Raw genomic sequence first — 24,094 nt, 5'->3', positions numbered from 1 at the left:
TCGGAGCCACACGCACTGATCGGCCGGAGCACGCAGCCCCGCCCTCCAGAGTGCTGCTTTACCGCGTTCTATCCAAATTCATGTTATATCAGGGTACAGGTGTATTTGCTAAATAGTTTGCAGTACTTAAAATAATAAAAACATTATTTTACCATTACTGAACTGTTGATGCTGGTATTTTGCTATTTGTTTCCTCCTCATTTTCAGTTATTTTTCAAGGTTTGTGTCACCAGAAAATTGCTCAACTACACTTCTAAAGTAATATCCTCAATGAAGCATTTATTTAACTCCTTCAGCTTTGAAAACTATCAGTAACTCTGGGCCAATATTTAAATTTTAAACAGAATTAGGTAGCTATATATAATGGCATCGGGGCAAAATGGCATCTCTGCTCAACGGAAAAGGCAGTGTCATCTGTCTTGAACCCTAGGTTATATTTTTGGATTTAGAATTATAATCCACCCATCTCCTCTTAAACAATATTATTTTATTTTTCAGATAATTTACAAAATCTTTCAGGCCTAAGGCAAACAACGTGTTTTTACTTCAGAGCAAATGCTCTCTTCTCCCCCCCGCAGGAAGGGGGGCACGGAGAGAGAATCACTTTCACATATCCTGTCTGGTACAATAAAAGAACAAACATGACAGAAGATTTATCAGCCTGCAGACACCGTTGGTTGAATTTCTAAAATCCTTTTCTAATGAAAGACAGATGTACAAATGAAAAACTTAAGCATGTTGTTATAGGTCTTACAGCTTGAAGAAGTGTAAAATGGTTCTGAAGTTTGCAAGTCAAACTGGATTTTTCTGATGCAAAGCTAGCTCCATTGTAAGTACAATAAAATGTCATGCAAACCACCATGTCATAGTTATTTTGTAAATATCTACGAAATGGCAACTAAACAGAGGCTGTGCTAACCAGAATATTCTTTTTTAAAAATATACTCCGAAGAATTGAATTTTCTACAAATATAAAAATCTTATGGTTATAAAGAGAATTTTTGGTTAAAATATCCAATTAAAAATATTTAAAATTAATCTCTTCTGTGTGCTGGATGTGTGCAGGCTCCTAAAATATCACTGGTAAATTCAGTTTCCATGCCAGCAGGCAGCTAAGGAGACAAGGAATCTAAACACAGTTCAGAAAAAAAGGTACATGGTTCATAAAAAGAAGCCATCAACCTGGACTATGAAGACTTTCATAAAATGCCTGTAACACTCAAAAATATGGTCTTCAAAACATTTTTTTTTTAATATTTTTTTCTCATGTTTAGATGGCAAATTCTCTCAGTTCACTAGATTCCAGATATGGATTGTTCATACAAAAGCCATTTTCCCAAACCAGCTAGCCAACTTTTAGGTGATGGCACGAGTTACATAAAAAGCTTTTCTGGAGGTTTTCAGAGCCTAATTTGATTCTTCTACTTGCTGGCTCCTGACATACTCTTCTTGGCTTCACTTCCCAAGGACTGAAGGCCGGTCTACTGGGAACTTCTATTGGCATAGCTAAAAATCCCCCCCTCCCCAAGACATAGCTATGCTCACCTAACCCTCTATGTAGGCAGCGCTAGGTCAAAGGAAGAATTCTTCCATCGACCTAGCTACTGCCTCTTGGGGAAGTGGATTACCTATGCCAATGGGAGAACCTCTTCTGTCGGCATAGGTAGTGTCTACACTGAAGCTGTGCTGCTGTAGCAGTTTAAGTGTAGACATACCCTGACTCCCTTTAAGGAAACTTATTGCCATCCCTCCCTAGCACCTCCTTATGCTGATTGCATATGGCTTTCTGTTCATCCAGCTCTTCATTGTTTCTTCGATTCACAACCTAGTTAATGCTATGCAGGTGTTTCCCGAAACAAAGGTCTTAAAAAGTTGTTAGTGTGAGAAACAACAGAGTCAAAATTCCAGCAATGTCTGGACAAGACAATAGCTGTGTCTAGACAAAAACATTTGTACTGTTTTTGGTTTCTGCATATAGTGATATAGAAACACCTCCAACGCAAAATGAGTACATCAGGAATGAAAATGACAGCCAGAATTCCTTAATGTTTATTTAATAATAATAAAAAGGCAGTATCTGAAAATACCCAGATTTAGGTTTTGCTTAAGATTCAAAATGCTGGGGTATCTTCCCTAGTGCACATCATAAATACTCTTACTATTATTCTCTGTGTTTAGTAGTAGCTCCATTTCCAATGAGTGGTTCTTTATGTTCAGAACGTTTCTAATTGTCTTTATTAGAGAGCTAGACAAACTGTGGAAGGATACCTAGCTACTTGCTCCCTGGCCCAATGCATCAATTTTTCATTTTAATGACAACAAAATATGTAATCTAATTTTTTTTAATCAGTTTGTTACCCCATAGATTAAAACGTTAAAATCTGAAGACAATGTAAAAAGGTACAGCAGACAACGCTTCTACTGTCCCTGGATAAATGCCACTGTTATACAATATCTCACCTGGGGTGGCAGATCTCTTCCATGGGACGGCACCTGCCCCCCCATGACATCACAGTGGCCACGCCCCTGTTGAAGGGTGGTAGAGATGAAAATATTTATATAGTAATCAAAGCTCTCATATATACTATGTTATACACACAGATGCCTGCAGCATGTTAATTAAAGGGCAAATACTATTGAAGAGAGTTTACATAACACAGAATGACAGAATGCACCTTGGCTTATAACAAGCATTCTCACAAGAGTCACCCTCTTGTTCTAATATTAAAATTAATATGCATTGTACACTTTTCAAACTTACTTTAAAACTAAGTGCAAATTAGCAGACAGCCGTGGATCTGTAAACTGTGTCGTTCTGTTGTTATGGTCGACAAAATAAACTCTGCCTGTTGCTGTATTACGGATCTCCCATCCAGGAGGCAGTGGACCAAGCTCTTCACAATTGATGTTGCTAAGATCCCTGCAAAAACAAATATAAAATAAAAAATACCTCAGCATTTGGCTTCTGAGCCAAACAAGTGTAAATGTAACAGAACAATTCCATGAAGTCTGAGAAAATGTATTGTTTCAGAAACTTAATCTGTTCAGCTGGAATCTCTACTCCCAAGGTACAAGCCTACCAAAGAAAATGAAAATATACACACCCGACTACACACGCGTTAGAAAAGCAGTTATTACATAATCTTCATTTTTACAAAATAACAATCAGATACTAATTTAATACAGACTTAAAACAAAAATAAAAGCTGCCACCATATTTGCCAACAGGAGTTGCGCCAGTTTTGACAATAAACAGTTTTAAAAATAATATTAATCATTTAAGCCACTCAATCACATTTAAAAAACTCCCACAAAACAAAACCACGTTTCTGATTAGTTACATTTTCCATGAAGATTTATGCATGGATATCTGCCCAAACCAAAAACCATTTTTGACTGTTTTAAAAAACAAACAGTTAGATGCAAGAAAAGCTCTTTAACTAGTATTTTACGTAAACAATTAAGTGGTCTCAGGTAATCTCTATTAAAGTCAGATGAATGCAAGTAGCATTTGCAGGTTAATTTATTTAAGATGAATACAGTGGTTTTTAAAAACTGCATAGCATTTCTCTGAGGAATAAAAAACATCCCTTCTCCCTGACAACCTTTAGGTATTCTAGCTCAACTTCTGTTAACATCTTTGGAAGTAGGGCATATGTAACTCATGAAGCAATTTGGCCTCAAATACATAATTATGACTTTTTACAGAGCAAATTATTATGCTGCATCTTTAAACGTTTGGCATCTTTTGTAAAAGGACCAGTGCCCCAATTCTCTACCAGTTTGTAACAATGGCAGTCTTCAACTAATGTAGAAAACAGTCAACCCCACTATACCCTTTGTGCAGTCCTGTTGTAGGATATGAAGCATAGCAGTTCTGCTTTTGATTCACAAAAGAGTAGCGTCATTGTAAACAGTTACAAAATAGTATTTTAACACAGGATATATGAAAGAATTTAGAAGATTACAATAAGTATAGTGAAAGGAAATCTTTTTAGTAGCTCACCTTTTTAGGTGGAGCAATAAATACCAAGCAAATAATTTTTGTCCAAAACATTTTAATAAATCAATTTTTCGAAATTGTTAATTTGCAAATCCACTGACCTCTTGCTATCACGCAGCAGCTTCTATCATTTACATTATAATTACAGTTTGAGAAGTGTGTGCTGCTCTTAATTAAATCTATTAAATACAAAAGTAGGTGAATATAAGTGTTGTTGTATTCTGCCACCACTCTAGAATTTGGGTTTCCTTCCGCATCCCCAACATGAACAACCAAAATGAGGCTGATCTGTTTAAGAGAGAGGCAGTGTACTTATATAGGCTACAGGTATAATTTCTAAACCCTCCTTTCTTGCATCAACAGTCTGTAGCTGTAAATAATGACAGGGCAAAATGATGGAAGTAGATGTAAAGCCACCTGACCACACCCACAAACAACTAAATGTCAATATGCTCTCATTTGCAACTTCGATTATCTGAGGCACAAAAAGTGTGGATAAATTAAGGTGTATTTTTTTTAAAAAGTCCCCACATACAAAATGGAGAGTAGTTCTACGCTGCAAGATAGAGAATATATTGCCCACATAAAATGACAGAAAATCTTCCCCTGCATCACACGCTTTCCAAGGCACAAATGGCAGCTGACAATTTCACGTCAGCTGCTTAATTGCCTTTTGCGTTTTAGAAAATCTTCTCCATAGTCACCAAAGATTCAGGACAATGTCACAAGAAAGGTATTTTTCTTGTCTCAAGAGTAGTATATCACACAGCAAACGTGTCACTTTTTCATTAAAACCTTTAATTTTTATTCTTCAAACTATGGTTTGAAGTACCTTACTCATTTCTGGCAATCCAACATCCATTTACATGGGAAGAAACATGAGCAGCAGCCAACCACAAAATTGTTAAGTTTCTTATAAATCTCAGGGCTGGCTGCCAATTTAGGGCTGTATATGCCATTTTTACATTAGCATCTGCAGATTTTAGGAGGTAATAATCTTAAAGAGCTTCCAGTGCGTTAACAAGGATTCTTTTTTTTTTTTTAAACTAACAATATTCTCTCTCTTTACAGACAGGGACATGTTTAATGAGTGGGACAGTAAACCTCAATCTTCTGGAAAGTGGAGATGGAAAGATGTATTGGATTAGCCTTGCCATCTCCCTGAAAAGGCAGAATTTATTCTGCCCAGCACATTTTTCTAGCACATAATCTAGTTTCAAATATGTCAAGAAAATTGGGCTTCCCCATTTCCCTTGGGAGACCATTCCAGAATTTAGTACATCTCATCAATGTATGGAATATTTTCGTGATCTCTTTTCCCGCTTAATTAATTCATTACTCCTAGTTCAGTGGTTCTCAAACTTTTGTACTGGTGACGCCTTTCACATAGCAAGCCTCTGAGTGCGACCCCCCCCAAATAAGTTTAAAACACTTTTATATATTTAACTCCATTATAAATGCTGGAGGCAAAGCGGGGTTTAGGGTAGAGGCCAACCCCCAGTTTGAGAACCCCTGTCCTAGTTACATCCCCCTTCCTCCTGATATTTGCCCACTTCAGATTAATCTTCCCCTTTAAATGGTTAACTAAGCTGTACACATTAGCTTTTTGTGTGTAAAGAATCAAGTCAGTCCCTTCTAGCCCTTTTATCACTTTGGTTCTCTTGTGTGTACTCCTACCCATTTGTCTTTGGGTAATGAGATGCCCTGAACTAACTACCATATCCAAGGAACAGTCTGAGTATTCCCTCTTGGCTCCACTATACAATACCCCTGTACACACAGCCTTACACTGGATCTTTTTGACTATTACAAACGCTGTCCATGGTCACCTCTAGGTGTATCCCACCATTTTCAATGACTTCTATATCCCATTGAATATCAATGTTGCAAGTTACCTTTTTTACAAAAACAAATTGGCTTACATTTTCCAAGTTAAATAATATTTTGCTGTTTCAAGCATCCCTTTCTAACACATCTAAGTCCCTTTGTATTAGTGCCTTGTCCTCAGTGGTGTTCATAATATCTCCTCCCAAATTAGTGTAATACTTACATTTCATATATGTGCTGCCTGCTCCCTTCTTCCAGATCATTAAAGGAAGATATTTAATGAAAAGGGATGTAACTCCTAATTCTGAAGTAATACACTACACGTCTTTCTCAGCTTCAAAAACTGTCATTTCTCATTACCCTTTTATTTACAGTCCTTCAACTAGTTCTAAACCATGGGTTAGTATTCATACCCAAGCCAAATTGAATTATTTTGATTGTGAGACCATAAGATATTGTATCCAATGCATTATTAAAAATTAACAAACAAGATATCCACCATATTCTCTTCAATTTTTTTTATTCTGTCAACAAAATAACCTGGAGCCACAAGATAAGTCAGGTAATATCTTTTATTGGACCAACTTCTATTGTTGGAAAAGGTGGTCCTGCTTTGAGCAGGGGTTTGGACTAGATGACCTCCTGAGGTCCCTTCCAACCCTGAGATTCTATGAATTGATTCTATGACAAGCTTTACAGAGCTCTTCCTCAAATCTGCAGAAGGTAACCCGAGAGTGTTGCAGCTAAATATAAGGTGGAACAGATTGTTAAACACAAGGGGTGGTTAGGAGACCACTTAAAATGAAGTGGGCACTTAGCACCTCTGCAGTCATAGGGCAAAGAAGGGTGAGTAGGCAGCAGAATGTGTTAAAATTGTTGTAATGAGCCATAAAACCAATGTGTGTTAAATCCACAATTTTTAATGTCCAGCACAGTTAGGAATTTAAATTCCCAGGCTTGTCTGCAAATAAAATATAATCCAGTTTGTCTGACAAGATTTGCACTTAAATTTATGTTGCTAAATTTTCATGGTTCAGTTATCTTCTATAGGCCAGATTTTTACAAGAGTTCAGTTCTCATTTAGGTACCTAAAGGCAGAAGCCAGGTTGCTGAGCTTCTGGGAGCTCCCATTTCTCTCAGCGGGAGCTGAGAATTTTTGACGAGCCAGCCCTACGTATTAAGGCTTTGTCTACACTGCCAATTGAACAACAAAACTTTTGCAGTTCACAGGTGCTTAACCCCCCGCCCCCAAAAGACAAAAGTTTTGCCATGGCAAGTGCCTGTGTGAATGCTCGCGTTGTCAGCAGGAGAACTCCGCTCATAGAGGGTGGAAGTATTTTGTCAGCAAAAGCGCCGACAAACTGAGTTTACGCTGTGTAGTTTAGACAAAGCCTTTGTGATTTTTCCATTATTTTATTAGGGATAAAAAGCCAGACTTGGTTATAATCATTGGGGCTATATCTGATACTAACACCATTAGGTACTATACTTTCTTTCATAAAAACAGTTTAATTTGTTCTCTGAGACTTTCTATTATTGAAGAATTCTTTCAAGTCTTAGTTTTTGATGCAAGGGGTGTCATTTATTTTGTTGAGTGGCTTATGTTAAGATGACAAGCTGGATTGCTGTGGAGGGGTGGGACTGAAGGGGGGGGCGGAGGGGTGTTTCATCTACCACGCCAGTCTGCATATTCTCTTAAGTAACATTAAACAGTGCAATATTGGAGGACAAGCAATTTTAAGAGAGTCCTGTTTAATTTAAGACTTCATATAACAATAAAGACATGTGAGTTCTTTTCTTACCTTGGTACTCTTGGGTCATGCCATGTGCTTACACCGGTCTGAGTATGCAGGAAATAGACCTGACCTTGCTGAGTTGTCCTTTGCTCTGTTAATTGAGATAAAATAAATAAGAACAACCAAAAAGATAGACATGCATGAAAGGAAAAAGGAAAAGAAAAAAGTAATTCAGCTCATACTACAAGGTTATAGACAAACAGCCCTGCTCAAAAGACGAGATGCTCTAAAAAAGTGATTAAACAGATTTTTTACATGGAAGGGTTTCTAGGTACTGTCATTGGATTAACATGCAGAGAGCTAGGCTTCCTGACAGCAGGCTCAGCAGGTTGCATGTGGCGTCCAACTAAGAAATCCAAATCAGAGTCAATTAGCATAGTAGCAAGCCTTGAAAATTGGCAGTCTGACAGTTTTTAGATATTTGTTTTTGCGAGAGGCATGGAATGGTTCTTCTACAGTCTCAGAGTTTTGGGAAAATACTACAAATTTGTAGATATGGATAGGAGAGCAGTATCTTTTCTTTGCAGTTTACAGGAGTCAATTATGAGACAAAGGTTTCAGTTTCTTCTGGAATTGTGTCTACATCTGGGATTACATAATAAAGCCTCAACAATACCGGGATTTTATTTCCTTTAGGGCAGTGCCTAAACTCTAGAATAGCACACATTTTACAAACACTAAACTAACACATATTACATGGTTATAAACAGGAGTAAAAGTTCCATGTAGAGAGTGTCTCAGGTTTGTCTACACTGGAACTTTGTCGGCAAAACTTTTGTCATTCAGAGGTGTTAAACACCCCCCACGAACGACAAAAGTTTTACAGACAAATAATGTCGGTGTGAACAGCACTTTGTTGGCAGGAAGAAAAGGAGTACTTGTGGCACCTTAGAGACTAACCAATTTATTTGAGCATGAGCTTTCGTGAGCTACAGCTCACTTCATCAGATGTTTACCGTGGAAACTGCAGCAGACTTTAGACTTTAGACTCTCCTGCCAACAAAGCTGCTACTGCTCGCGGGAGGTAGAAGTTGTGTGTCAGGAAGAAAGCTTTCTCCTGCCCTCAAACAGCAGCTACACCGCGTGCCTTATAGCAGCACAGCCGTAATGGCACAGCCGTGTCGCTAAAAGCTGCGTGGTGCAGACGAAGCCTAAGTGTAGTGTTATACCAGCAACTGAACAATGTGGAAACATGTCTGAAAACAGTCTTTGTACCAGCCTTCCAGAACTACCAAATGTGGTAAAGTTTCTCAAGTAGTCTAAAATAAAAGTATTCCAATATTCCCCTACGTGTACACTAGAAAGATTAAGTCTGGATACAATATTTGACGAGAATGCAGCCTTTAAAAAAAAAAGCATAAATTCAAAGCAGCTACTAAATATTCCATGTTTTACTTTAAAATGTTCCACTTCCCTAAAGAGTCAATTCAGATGTCCTTGACCCAGATATCTAGGTATTTAACAAGTTATTATCCATAACATAGGTATGTCTCTACTACCAGCTGGTAGTGTCCTATAAAAGCCTCTAGATAATGAGGAATACCACATCAAATGCAAAAACTTCCACTAAAAAGATTAGATATTTAATGAGATTACAGCATTATCTCTGTGTTTAAGTGTTTTTATAGGTATTATGAGAGATGGAGTCAACTTGGCCAGCTACACTTACAATGGTGTGAGTATCTGTTCTAGCCACATGGGTAAGGGCTTGTTCAGTTGTGCCAGAAGTCTACCAATTTTAAAAACTGAAACTTCATGAAGTGCAATTAAATCTATTGTATAGCTAAAAGCACTTGATTTTAGGAAATGTTGAGGCACAAGATTTTTTTAGCAGATGACAGAACAAGGAGTAATGGTCTCAAGTTGCAGTGGGGGAGATTTAGGTTGGATATTAGGAAAAACTTTTTCACGACGAGGGTGGTGAAACACTGGAATGCGTTACCTAGGGAGGTGGTGGAATCTCCTTCCCTAGAAGTTTTTAAGGTCAGGCTTGACAAAGCCCTGGCTGGGATGATTTAGTCGGGGATCGGTCCTGCTTTGAGCAGGGGGTTGGACTAGATGACCTCCTGAGGTCCCTTCCAACCCTGATATTCTATGATTCTAAGATCACATTACCATGCAGACGTTAACTACTTATGTCATCCACTATAGCTTACCTGACCAAATGTGACATGATCAAAGTGTAACAACAACACTCCACTCTTACACAGTGAAAACAAGGAAGAGTCCTTGTGGCACCTTAGAGACTAACAAATTTATCTGAGCATAAGCTTTCATGGGCTAGAACCCACTTCATCAGATGCATGGAATGGAAAATAGAGGAGCAGGTACAAATACATGAAAAGATGTGAGTTGCCTTACCAAGTGTGAAGTCAGTCTAACAAGACAATTCAGTTAAAAGTGGATCTCAAAGTGCTTTGCAGTACCATTATCCCCATTTTACAGATGGGGAAACTGAGGCACAGACTTGCCCAAGGTCATCCAGCACTCCAGTGGCAGAGCCAGGAATAGAACAAAAGAACGGCCATACTGGGTCAGACCAAAGGTCCATCTAGCCCAGTATCCCGTCTTCCGACAGTGGCCAATGCCAGGTGCCCCAGAGGGAAAGAACAGAACAGGTAATCACCAACTGATCCATTCCCTGTCACCCATTCCCAGCATCTGGCAAACAAAGGCTAGGGACACCATCCCCATAAATGCCAACTCCGTGGGAAAAATCACCGGCAGCCAAGCTCCCCACACCCCCATCCCCTCCTCCTCCCTCGAGCGCACTGCGTCCCTACTCCTCCCCCTCGCAGCGCTTCCCGCCCACGGCCTAACAGCTGTTTGGTGGCGCTTAGGACTTTCCTCAAGGGAGGGGGTGGAGTGGGGATGTGGCGCACTCAGGGAAGGAGGCGGTAAGGAGGCAGGGCAGGGACTTGGGGGAACGGAGGGTGGGGCAAGGGGGTGGAGGGGCGGGGCAGCACCTGCAGGGCAGAGGGGAAGTTGGAGTCTATGACCATCCCTGCCCATCCTGGCTAATAGCCATTGATGGACCTATCCTCCATGAACTTATCTAGTTATTTTTTTAACCCTGCTATAGTTTTGGCCTTCACAACATCCTCAGAACCCAGATCTTCTGAGTCCTGGCCCAATACTCTATCCACTAGGTTGAACTGCTTTAGGATGTAGTAGTGATGGCCTCCTTTTTAAATACTATGGAAACAAAGTAGGTGAACCTCTGTAAATTGTGGGGGGAAAGCCGTATGATTTTTAACGAGTTCCATGATTTTCCAGCCTCTTTCTAATCAATCTTATTGTAATGTACGTTTCTACTGGCACCAGGCTTCCTCCTTTCTAGTTCTTAACTTGCAATTTATCATCCATCATCTACACACTAACGAAATATAAGGGAGGACTTTCCAAAATGCTGGTATATGGCCTGTTCCAACTCCCACTGCAGTTAGAGTTTTGCCCACATACTGAGCTCTGTGCTGCAAGATTAAAAACTGCAAGAGTTTCTCCCTCCCCTCTTAAGGCACAAATAAACCTTCCCACTTTAATTTAGGTATAGAAGGTAAGAGAATCGAATTATGCTTTTAAATTTAAATTAATCTTGATAAAGAGCTTATAAAATGTATCAAAGTCCTTTCTTTAACTTAACCACAAATCATACCTAAGTTTGCCCATTTGACCATTGAACATGTATGCTCAATTGCAGATTAATACATGTGGTACATGTCCAATCACTTAAGTGCACGCTTGTAAGAATCTACTATGGAAACAAATACATATTCTGGGAATAGCAAAAATCTTAAAGAAAAATTCATTAGTTCCAAATGCAGTTACCATTTTTGTCTGCCCTTCACTAATGGTCTCCATTTGGCACATTTCTTCACCTAATTGTGAAACAGTGCAGGGAAGTATTTACTTCCCATTTGTAGAAATGTCACTAAATTGTCCAGAGAACAAACTACAGGAACAATGGAATGAGAAAATGTGCTCCATCCTCCCTCACAGAATTTTTGACTGCTTTACAATAAGCCTATCATCTGAAGTCCAATCTTAAGTTTAAGACTTTGTGCAGACCCCAGACAGATCAGCATTTTAAACCAGTTATCAAAGAAAGAGGATCAAAAAAAGTTACAAAGAGCAGGGGAAGAGGGAACCCCATTTACCTAATTTCTTAAAGGACTGGAATAATGTCACGCTATTTTTTAACTCACATACCGTATCCCTCAGGCAGGTCAGGAGGAGTATGTAAATGTGTTCTGCTCATGTAATTCCTGTGTCTTTGAGACCTGACTCTTCTCTCTGCCAGTCTGGGATCTGATGACTGTCCACATGTCGCACCATTTGTTCCTGTAATTGGGGTGTTCTCATCCACAAAGCAGCTCAGAGGTCTGCCTGGACTAGAATATTCAGATGCTGGTCTGTTGAGAGGTAATGAGATAAGGTTACTGCCTTTTGTAACCAAGGAAATTATTCTCTCCAACCACATCTATCCTTTATGAAACAACATTTACATACAATAGATAAAAGCATCAGTCACTAAAAGTGCAGGAAATAGTCACTCATGTTTAAGTCTTAATTTCATAAAACAGGTGAGAAATGTTCAGGTATCCGCTGTGTCAAAGACTGCTTTGATAAGGCAGCAAACTATTCTTTTGTATGTAGACTTTGCTAAGCTAGTCATACATTCGTCCAGTGTCCTCTACATGGGTTACATCTGAAGACCATTTGAAAACATTAGTTAGTGCAGAATGTAGCAATCCACTAGCTTAGCAGCGCTTCTTGCTGGAAGCACGTTATGCCTGTGCTCTCTGAAAAGCACTGGCTGTCAACTAGCTTCCAGATACAACTCAGGGCATTCATTTTAGCTCAAATTATTATGGGTTCTGCCTACCTTAAAGACTGCTGCTCTCTGCTGCGGCAGCAGTCTAGATCATGGGAAGCACTTGATTTAGCACCTCGCCACACACTTTAAAAAAAAAAGGGGGAGGAACGGGGGCTGGCAGTACGGTATTTTTATTGAGGGGCCTGAAGCTCTGGAACTTTCACCCTTGGTCAGACATTACTTGAGCATTTCCATAATGCTTAGGAGCCCTCGTCATAAACCAGGACCCCCACTGCAATAGGCACTGTTCAGACACCAAACAAAAAAAGACAGTCCATGTCCCAAGGGGCTTACAATCTAATTATAAGACAAGAGACAACAGATGGATAGATACACACAAGTAAACAATAAGACAATATTAGTCAGAACAATAGGCAGCAGTCCACGCACATTAGCAGCTTAACTATTGTCCAGTATTTTGTAGGAATCATGACAAAAGATTTTTCAGGTGGGATTTGAAAGTGGATAATGAGATAGCTATGTTGATGTTAATGGGGTGCTCCTCCCAAGTGCATGGGTAACACAAGTGTCTATTTGAAAATAAGTGGGCAATGGAGGTTGAAATCCTGGGCTGATAGGAGGTGAGCACTGACAGCTTGATAGCAAATGAATGATGACAGGTAGGGTGAGCATTGACTATGATGGGCCTTAAAAGTAAATACAAGCAGCTTATGTTTGATACAATAGAGAAGGGGGAGCCAGTGAAGGGATTCAAAGAGAAGGGCGACATAATAAAAGCAACAAGCTAGGAAAATGATCTTTGCAGCAGCATTCTGAACAGATATGAGTGGGGCAAGATTGCATTTGTCAAGGCCAGAAAGAAGGATATTGCAGTAAGAGAGATGCAAGATGACGAGGGCTTGTATGAAAGTTTTAGCTGTGTGAATGGATAGAAAAGGCCATAACTTACTGGTGTTATGCAGAACAACAATCAGTGAGATTTAGACATAGCATGGATGTGAGGACCTAGACAGAGATCTGGGTCGCAGAGGGTGCCTGGTTACAAACCCAGGGAGTGACAGGCAGGATGCTGGTGTTGTCCACTGTGATAGAGAAAGGAGGTGGCAGGGAGGACTTTGGGGGTGGGGGAAATTAGGAGCTCTGTTTTAGCCATGTTTAGCTTGAGCTGGCAGCTCGACATCCACAAGGTGATGTCAGAGACACAGGCCCAGATTTTATTTTGGAGAGAAGGAGACAGTTCCAGAGAAGAGAGGTAGATCTGGGAGTCACCAGCATAGAGATGAAGGTTAAGTTTGTGTTTGTGGATGAGATTACCCAGAGACAAAAAAAGTGTAAAGCAAGAAGACTATGACCTCCGAACCACCACAGAAAGTTGGAGGGAGGATTAGAAGGATCCTCCAAAAGGACACGCTGAAGGAGTAATTAGAGAGATAGGAGAATCAGAAGAGGTCGGAGTCAAGGAAACCAAAGCAGTACAGAGTTCAAGAAAAGCATGGTAAACTGTGTCAAAGGTGGCTGACAAGTCGAGGAGGATGGAGTGGCGGTTCTGAGCTTTAGCTAAGAAGGAGGACATTAAAGGCTTTGTCGAGAGTGGTTTCAGCTGAATGCAAGGGATAGAAGACAGAACGGAAAAGGTCTAGAATGGAATTGGAGGAGAGGAACTCCAGGCAAGAATTGTAAACAGCATGTTCAATGAGCTTAGAGATGAAAGGGAGAAGGAAGACAGGGTGGTAGCTGGAGAGGCAAAGTGAGGCCAAGGATACATATTTTTTTTTAAGATGGGAGAGATGTTTGTTGGGGCTGGGCGGGGAGGGAAGAGCCAGAGGACAGTGAGAGGGTAAGGAGAAGAGCACGACAGAAGTGGATGCAAAAGAGATCAGGAGATGGGATGGGGTCACTGGGAGGGACCCCAGTGGAGGGATTAGAGCATATGGAACTTCAGGGTATCCTACAAGACTTGTCTGTCCGTCCCCGCATTATGTTTTGAGAAGGGTGTCAGATGAGGATAGTGTAAATGGGACAAGTGAGGTAGAAATTGTTGGTCCTGATTGTTTGGGTTGGTGAAGAAGAGTTATAAACATTATGGGTTCATACAATGATCCTTCACAGAACCTCCAATAAAAAGAAAAGGAGTTGAGGCACCTTAGAGACTAACAAATTTATCTGAGCATAAGCTTTCGTGAGCTACAGCTCACTTCATCGGATGCAGGTGCCACAAGTACTCCTTTTCTTTTTGCGAATACAGACTAACACGGCTGCTACTCTAGAACCTCCAATGTGTCAAATGGGGATCCATATAGGCACAACAGTCTACCCACACATTCCACAGTACAAAACTAGGGACACATTTGTGTGTCTAGACCTTAGGATAGACATTTTTATATAATCAAGAAAATATAAATTCATAAATAAAATTATTAAATAGCCAGTACTTTCAATTGAGAAATGCAGGCATATAGTAGAACTGAAAGTTTAACAGTGCAGGTCATTTGCTCATCTATTCCTTATGCACAGTGAATTTTCCAAAGGATAAGGGCTATTGAGGAAGGAAGAGAAGACACAGAGGGTCTGCAAAAAGCTCCAGAATAAAATGCACAGAGACTATTTACGGCTTAGATAATAGCAGAAGTCCACTTGGTTTGAGGAAATGAAGGTTGACAGATTTGACTGCTATTGTAACTGGAGCTGACTATACTGATTTCAAAAACTGGTTACATATTTGTAACAATCAGCTTAAGAGTTCTGACCCATATAGTTATAGCATATCTGCAGACATTTGTCAACCAGTCAGAATCCCTTTTTCATAAAGCCCACTGTGTAAAGACTGGCATTCTTCGGGTTCCACAGTGATGAAATCCACCAAAAAATCAGTGATATGAAGACCAGTACAGAGATATCTAACTGGAATGATTCCTGTGATTAAGCAGGAGGGGGGAGAATATATCCCATCTGGGGCCTGATTTTCAGGGATTGCTGAGCACATACTCTTGAGCCCAATGGGAGCTGTGGGTGCTCAGTACTTTCAATCAGTAAGTGAACTCCACTGTAGGCATGGCTTATAATTTCTTACCGTGTTGGTCGTTCCCACTGAGTTGTCCGTGTAATGTGATTTAAATATTGGATCCTTCCAGAGGCAGTTCTCCGCTCCTCCCAACTAGAATTCGGACATTGAGAGATAAGGCAATGAGTGATATTTCCAGGAAACCAGGGCACAAAAATGTTTCTAACACAACAGCCAACTCAGGAACACATCATCTATTATCAATCATAGTAGCTGAACAGTGAAAGCTCAACTCTCAGAATTAATAAAATGTTTTCTTCTTGAAGCCAGACAAATCATTAACAATGTTGTGCCTTCACATTCAGTAACTATTCAAATTGAAATTAACTTCAAATACTCCAAAAGTTTCCTAATAAAAGTATTTCATGTTTGATAATATGCTCAGTTTTTTATTATTTGGCAACTGCTTCCAATAAACTCTGTTGTTTCAATATAATTTCTATTAAATATGGTGGATTAACATAATTTATCTATACTTATTAAAAATGAAACATCCTGTAAACAGACTTATCTCATGTAAACTAAAACATTACTCCTAATGTCATAGCTAAAAAGCTTGTTGCAAGATATTTTCTCTTCACCTTTTCCTCTGAAATATATAAATTCCTTAAAATTCAGTTCAACCACTGCTAATGATTTAGGCATCTGTTACAAATGCTGGGCAGCAAGTTAATGTGAAGCACCAGAAGTTCTCTGGTGCAATCAAACTTCTCTTTTTGTGATAACAAAAATGCAATCATGCACAGTATCTTTTTTGCACCAATTTCCTTTGATAAAAATTACTACTGTAAAAGCTGTGTTATCCGGAAAGCTCCATAAACCGGCATTTCTAATCTTTATAGAAAGTCCGGTTTATAGTCTGGTTGGTGCTGGATCGGCAGGCTCCCTACCTAGCTCTGCGTGGCTCCCTGGAAGCGACGACCTGTTCCTGCTGCTTCTAGGGGGAGGCGTGGCTAGAGGGCTCTGTGCGCTGCCTCCACCCACAGCTGCCGTCCCCGCAGCTCCCATGGCAGAGCAGGGGCAGTGTACAGAGCTGCCTAGCAGCGCCTTCACCTAGGGACAGGTCGTCGCTTGCAGGGAGCCACTAGAGGTGAGCGCCTCCTGGATCCAGCACCCTGAAACTCCTCCTGTGCCCCAACTCCCTGCCCCGAGCCCCTTCCCAGAACCCTAACTCCCCTCCCAGAACCCATGCTCTGCACCCCATCCCGTGCCGTGCCCCAACTCTGCACTCCCTCCCATGGCCCAACCCCCAGCTCTGCACCCCCACCCCCTTCTTAGTTAACTGGAATTTTTCACTTACAGGCACTCCCCCATTTCCCCAACATGTCAGATAAAAAAGCTTTTACTGTATTTGTCCTTAAGTTACAGGACTTTTCTATTTTATTTTTCCATTAAAAATTCTCTCAAAGGTTTAGACTAGCTCTGCATTTATACAATTAACTAAGAAATATTTAGAAGGGAAATATTTAACAGTGACTTACATACCTTTTTAGAATTTTCTTAAAACTTCTTCAGACTCTGAAGCAACACTACAATGTGGTTTATCACTTACAAGCGATAACTGATTTTTCAATGAAAATTGAAACTATCTCCTGTCTCTCCCTGCCAAGACTCACATTCAGAATTCTGTCTTTCCTCTGCTATGCTGATGCTAGCCGAAGCACCTAAAACAGAACACTTTTCTGAACTCCCCAAACTGCTTTAGGTATTGATCTCATCAGTTTTCATAAAGGAAAAAATATCCTGAATCCAGCCTTTGGCAGGTAAGTACAGCAAGAACTTAGTCTCCACGACCTTGAACAATACTGTTTTCTTGATTTACAAGCGAGAAGAAGAGAGACCCATTTTTACAATACTCTATCCTCTCTACAGCTCTGTAGAAGACATTTTGGGCATGCTCTCACATTACACAGGGTACAAAATTAGGGCACTGGGTCCGCTTAGATTATCTTGTGGCTGAAGCAGGGCTGTTCAAGAATGTTAGTTATCACTTAGATTTACATTATATTCATGTAAGTCAATTATCTGTTCTAGAATTCTTAAACCAGATGTGGGTTCTTGAGTATATACTTTCATTCATTCACTGATATAACATGCTCTCCTCCTGCCCTCCAAATGGGCAAACAGATCAACAATGCTCAAACTATTAGGGCAGGTCTACACTACGGCAGTGATCGACGCTCTGCAATCAATCCACCGGCGGTCAATTTAGCGGTGGCACTCGTTAGCAATCATTCTGAGTAAGGCTATGTCTACACTACCACGGTAAGTCGACCTATGCAATGCAACTCCAGCCACGTGAACAACATAGCTGGAGTTGACGTACCTTAGATCAAGTTACCGCGGGGTCTACGCTGCAGGGGAGCGGGGGGGTCAACGGGAGAAACTCTCCCGTCGACTTACCTTACTCTTCTCGTTAGGGGTAGAGTATAGAGATCAACTGGAGAGTAATTTTCAGTCGATTTGGCGGGTCTTTACTAGACCCGCTGAATCAACCACTGGTGGATCAAACTCAGAGCATCGAGCCTGGCTGTACTGTAGACATAACTGTAGAAGGTACTTACTTAGGCTAAATCAGTAACTGGCACGTCTCTAGCTTCTAAATTAAAACTCCTATAGGTTTACAAATATTTAAAAAACAAATTTGTCTATTTTTACTTTGATGTTTCATCACTTTAAAGGTTAAAAAGTAAAGTGAGTATAGGTGTTAGCTTACCCATCTGGTAAATCATTGTCAAATAAACGACTGCAATCCACAACTTGTCCTCCTGTGCCTATTCGGTCTCTGGATTGAAGACTTACTATTAAAATATTAAAAGGCAATTATTAAAGATACTGCAACAGAATCCAAATCACAATTACGTTTGGAAGGGAAGGTACAACTTAGAGGAGGGCTAAGTTAAACTGTTTTCTGAATTTTATCTTCCTCCCCAAATAGCTAATAAAGGTTAAGCAGAGACAATATGTGGCTCCATACAGCTAAATCTCTGCATGCTGCTTTGAAAACCCCATCTTTTAGGGATAAAAGTGTAATTCAAAGTGGGAAGAAAAGATAAATCTGAAATTGCAATTAATTTTTATCTTCCCTAGGCAAAGCTTAAAACTGTACAACTGGTCTGGTGACAACAAAGTGGCTGATCCCATGCAGAATGACTAGGATAGCAAGTGGAATGGCGCAATGCCAGTGTCAGACTTCAACTAGAAACTGAAAAGGAACACTTCTAATGGAAAGCAGCAACCAAGACTGGGCCTGTTAAGTGGTCTGAAAATGCAATTTTCACGAAGGTTTACTTTTTTCCTAGTAACCATGAATGAGGGTGAAAATTCAACACAAAAAAGGTAACACACAAAACAGGCAAAGTTTAAATGTTATGAGCACTATACCTTTTGGTTATTAGGGATCTACGTAAACTAACATTCAAGTATCAGTGATATACAACTTAAATATGTTTAAATCTACTTCAAAAGCATTAATCAGAACAGTAGTCTTATTACTCACAGTAAAAAATTTATAAACGAACTAAAACTGTATTACATGCTACAGTCTTAAACATTTTAAAACATTGTTTTTAGGCCAGAAGCTTTTTCACTGAAGTTATGAAATCACAGGTTTTGTGGACAATTTTCGTTCCTGACATTGCAATGTATAAAAATATCGGAACACTCAGGTTGCATTTTATTTATTTTGTTGTTGTTAAAGAGGTTAGTCAAGCATGAAACCAAATACAGGATTGTTTTCTGTTGGCTGTGTGACATGAATGCACCTTTTCATCTCAGGACACCTGCATTCAAATCTTGTTCACAAATGAAGCAAAAATAAGTTTAATGGCCTCAATCTAGACCCAAATGGACATTTGCCCATATCATAAAACCACAAGACAATTGAACATTATTGGCAACCTCTGAAAAGGAGAGGCCCAGTTCTGAACCAAAAGGTGTGTTGAAGTTCAGGATTTTGGGACATTAGCTGAACTACACAAGAAGTCTTGCAGTATCTGTGTGCATTAACCTCATTTCTAGCCAGTATTAATGCCTAACCTTTTATGAGTGTGGTCTTTATTAGAGAGAAATATAGACAGCCTTTAATTTCTTTAGAGAGCAAGGAAATGCTTGATTTACTCTATTCTGCAACAACCCCACACATTACAAGTTCATGTTGTTGCATGTAGGCAAGCAATACACACAGACAAAAATGAAACTAAACAATTACCTCCTCTTTGCCTATGTAAGGACCAAAATTAGTGGACGGCTTTATTTTGTAATGAGTAAGGACTCATTTTTCTGCACCGCCACATCAGAAGTAAAATCATGGCACAGAAGAGAGCTGCAAGATTAAGGCACAGTTCAGGTGCCCTTTGTATCCACTACCCAAAAGCATCGCCCTTCTTTTACCCCCTTTAAAAGGTAACCCCAGGCAAGATTCCCCCTGTTCTCTGCCCTCAGTTATAAGGCATTCACCAGGGAGTCCCTAGATTTTTATCCATAAGGCATACATCAAGGTGTCCCTCTTTTCCTAGACTATCAATTGCTGAAGACACCAATTATATTGAAATAGAATAATTTACCTTTCAATTTTACCCCATCCTTTAATTCAGGCTATTTCACCCCTGTTACAAAGCTAACCCCACTTCCAACTCATTTTAACTACAATTTATTTTGATTCAAAAAAATCTCTCTACTCTTTAACTATCATACCAGAAGTACCTAGTTTTACCTGGACCCATTCACCCAGAAACAAAATTGTATTAGTGAAGAAAAATTTAAGGAGATTAACAATGAATTTTCAACAGAAACAAGGTAGGAGCCTCTGGAATCTTGCAGAGTATCCGTCAAGTTAAAGGCAGCACTGACTGAACTTTAAAAATGCCTTGTGTCTTAACAGCTCGAAACAACATACAGATACTGTTCTTACAGGGGGAAGTAGCAATGGCTCCAATGTAACACACTTTATAACTTCACAAGCTCAGGGAAGAGATGAACGCTACTTTCAAGCACGTTTCAGTCGGTAGCTATGGATATTTCACCAGCACCAAGGGAGTTGCTACAAGTATCTATTTTATCATCATTACTGTTTAGCCTGAACCTCCATGGAAAACTGATATGTCAGCATGGACTGAAGCATTAATAACGTGTTAATGATACCGACATATCTCTCACCATTGATCCTATTACATCACCTCTGTCTTGATGTTACCTTACTACCTCACAAAGACTGCAGACCTGAGGCAAAACAGCTGGTTAAAATTTAGCTAAGATAAAGCAGTGGTGTCAATGGACAGAGTATTTTGAGGAGGGTAACAAACATCCGGAAACCCTCACTTGCTGCCTGGCTGCTTTGTCTATTGGTAGAGATCCCTGGCAGGGTGGATCAGGTACACGACTTGGAGGTTTTATAACCAGGAGCTGAACACGGAGACCCAAATCTTTTTTCCCCCATCTCTGAAATATTCATAGACTACAGCTTCCCCACAGAAATACAGACCCCATCACAGTGATCCACAGTGTGGTGACTTCCAGGCTGAACTATTGCAATGTGCTCTACTCAGGGCTGCCTTTTAAACTTCCTATGACTGAAATTCAGAATGCAGCAAAAGAAGAACATTTACTTAAATGTGTGGCTGCTTATTTTCCAATGAGTCTGCTTCAGGGAGTTATTTATGGTGTTTAAAACCTTAAATAATTTAGGAACAAAGTACCTGAATCACACAGCACAGCAGCTGAGATTGAAGCAAGACCATTTTAAAAAGCGCCATAAAAATAAAAGATATATTAGGGAAGTTATCCCAAAGAAGAACTCACTCCAGTTATAGTAAAACTCCTTGTCAGGCATCCACTCTTAGGCAAAACCTAGAGAAAATGTGTCTTGCATGGTGCCGTGAAGCAAGGTCAGCAATTTCAGCTTTGCTGGGTTTTCAGGGGAAGTTAGCCCCAGAGTTCATTTGTCACCTCCTTCACAGCAAAGTTCAAGGCAGTTTTCTCTTAATGTGTTTTATACAACTTTTATACTAGTATTATTGTAGTCTGGTTTGCCTCAGTTCAGCACTACTTTGCTTTCTTGGGCCTTGTTATTTCTCTCTATAACTCTGTGCATGAGCTTGATTGTGCGTGCGCACACACACACACACTTTGTTATTCAGGAGCCATTGCCAAAGGCCTCTGGCAATCAAATTTAAAAGCATTATTATGGTTACTCTAGTCCAGAAAACACCAATCTAGAAGCTGATAGTACAATTCAAGACAAAGTTCCAATTGAATTAAAAAAAAAAATCCACACTTACCTACTATCTGTCCTCTAACTGTATCATTGTCATTTGGCCCAAGTTTGCATAGATCCAACCTCTGATCTATAAAATCAGGAAATATCTAGTGTTAACTATATAATATTTTGCTGTTTTTAAGGAGCATTGTGAATTACCATAAAAACAAGATCTGGGCTACCTTAAAATTGCTAGAATTCAGAAAAGGGAAAAAACAAAATTCTTAAGACAGCACATTTAATTTTCATGCTTCTAAAATTGAAAGTAAAACTTACTAAAGTAAAAAAACCCATTTAATTCCTTTTTTAAATTTTAAACTGTTCTGACCCACTTCAAAGTTCTTTCCTCTTCACAATTCTTACTTTCCTCCGGCTGTCTCATTTAACACAGGAGATTGTGCTGTCAGACTGGACTGGTCACATGGTATTAAAAACTAACTTGGTTGCTCCCTACATTGGGTTAACAACCACCACCATAACTCACTGTCCCCATGGCATCTGATATTAGTACAAGTGAGACGTTAACACAGACACAGCTAATCTGGACCATCAATCAAATGAGCATGTAGTCGACACTAAACAGCAAGAAATCCAAGCAATTAAGCAAAATGCAATGTGTTGAACCACTGAGACAACTACAAGCAGCTTGAAATTAGAGATTCAGTTGCTTCTTCATCTTCAAGAATCCAATTTTTTGAAGGGAGACTAGAATACTTCCTGGGAAAAAAAGTCTGACTGGCCCAGCCAGGTAAGTACAACTTTTTCAATCCAGAGCGGTTTGTCAACCTTTGTTCAGTGGCAGGCATGCCTTATGATTGATCAACTACTGTTCTCTTACCAGTTTCAGTGGCGTCCGTGTTAATTAGCATAATGAGAAAAAGGCATCGTACAACTTTTATTAACATTCTCTTAAAACGGTAAATCTGCACTATTGTAAAAGTTTGCTGTAAACTGTTAACATTTAGGCACACGCTACACAGGTAGAAATTGAAGTTGCAGTAATTCTAAACTACAGAACTCTAATTTCAAATTACAGCTACCCTTCATGCACCTTTTTTAAGTACAATTTATTAAAACAAAAACAAGTTAAACACTTGGAATCCAAACAGTACAATTCTAAAAAGCGTTATATCTTTGAAGGCAATAAAGGCAGTGACTGCAATTCGTCTTCCTTTACAGCTCTGATATAGGAAGTTTAATTTGGGCAATTAGCACCAGAAGCACCAAACTATGCCACAACAAAGTTAAGAAAGGGACACTTGAGATTCTAAGACCTAGAAGCTGAACTACCTTTTGAGTGGTCTCATCTGAAACAAGTTATCTTAAAGATTCTAACTATGTAATTTCATCCACCTCCAACAAACTTTTGTTGCACTGGGACATAGAAAAATCTTGTCAACTTTCAGTGCAAAGATACCACTAATGTACATAAATAGCGGAGAGAGAACATGGTATAAAGTGAGTAATGCTGGTACGAGGACTATTTTTCCTCTCTGTTTTTCATTACAACAGGGAATGGTTAGAATATCAAATTATATGTTTGCAATACATGAAGTTAAACCTTCCAAATAAGGATATGTTGACTATTGGTTAAATAAAGCCAACAACTCTAATAGCATCCCAGTATAAGTTTGTGCAAATATGAAAGTAAGATATGTGACAAGACAGAGAGGGTTATACTTCTGATAATTGCTCAGTCATAAGGCATACCAAGTTTAGGACTGGACCGGTTTTCATTCATGAAATTGCTGAAGTCCAAGGAGGTCAAAGTAAATAGGCTTAGGCTGTGGCTACACTGCAGCCTATGTCAGCATAACGCATGTCGCTCAGGCATGTGTGTGTGTGTGTGTCGGGGGGGGACGACAAAAAAACAAAAAAACCTATCCCCCACAGCGACCTAAGTTACATTGACGTAAGTGTTCACGTGCACAGCTTCTCCTACCAATATAGCTTCCACTGCACAGGGAGGTGGTTTTATTATGCTGATGGGAGAGAGCTCTCCTGTCGGCATAGAGTGTCTTCACCAGATGTGCTGAAGTGGTACAGCTATAAAAGGTACAGCTATGCCACTACAGTGCTGTATGTATAGACATTGCCTTAGTCATGGGTTTTTCAGCCGGCCAGCCAATTGCAATATTGTTTCCTAGGTAAGGAAAATATGCTGAACTTAAGGCAGTGGTTCTCAGCCTTCTGTTTCCAGACTACATATTACAACAGAAAGTTTCAAAACTCCCTCCACTCTAGACACAAAAGGGCAGGAGAGGGAGTTTTGAAACTTTCTGTTGTAATATGTAGTCTGGAAACAGAAGGCTGA

General features: G+C 39.7%; 1 protein-coding gene across 5 annotated transcripts in view; it reads right to left on the bottom strand.

Moving 5' to 3' along the window:
- The window catches only part of SMURF2 (SMAD specific E3 ubiquitin protein ligase 2), a 124,338-nt gene that overhangs the window by 45,262 nt on the left and 54,982 nt on the right, over positions 1 to 24,094 (bottom strand). For 4 of the 5 annotated variants that reach the window (XM_073310783.1, XM_073310779.1, XM_073310780.1 and 1 more), the window contains 7 exons: positions 21,803 to 21,868; positions 18,241 to 18,325; positions 15,534 to 15,617; positions 11,836 to 12,038; positions 7,633 to 7,717; positions 2,762 to 2,920; positions 2,461 to 2,526 (listed from right to left, as the gene is read on the bottom strand). In XM_073310783.1, the coding sequence (XP_073166884.1) occupies positions 2,461 to 2,526; positions 2,762 to 2,920; positions 7,633 to 7,717; positions 11,836 to 12,038; positions 15,534 to 15,617; positions 18,241 to 18,325; positions 21,803 to 21,868 (748 nt within the window). The remainder of the gene's footprint in view (positions 1 to 2,460; positions 2,527 to 2,761; positions 2,921 to 7,632; positions 7,718 to 11,835; positions 12,039 to 15,533; positions 15,618 to 18,240; positions 18,326 to 21,802; positions 21,869 to 24,094) is intronic. The other variant, XM_073310781.1, reaches the window with a different exon arrangement.

The sequence above is a fragment of the Lepidochelys kempii genome, chromosome 14 (genome assembly GCF_965140265.1).
Source record: "Lepidochelys kempii isolate rLepKem1 chromosome 14, rLepKem1.hap2, whole genome shotgun sequence".
NCBI lineage: Eukaryota > Metazoa > Chordata > Testudines > Cheloniidae > Lepidochelys > Lepidochelys kempii.
Note: the sequence above shows the minus strand (reverse complement) of the source record. Positions and strands in the feature narration are given on the sequence as shown.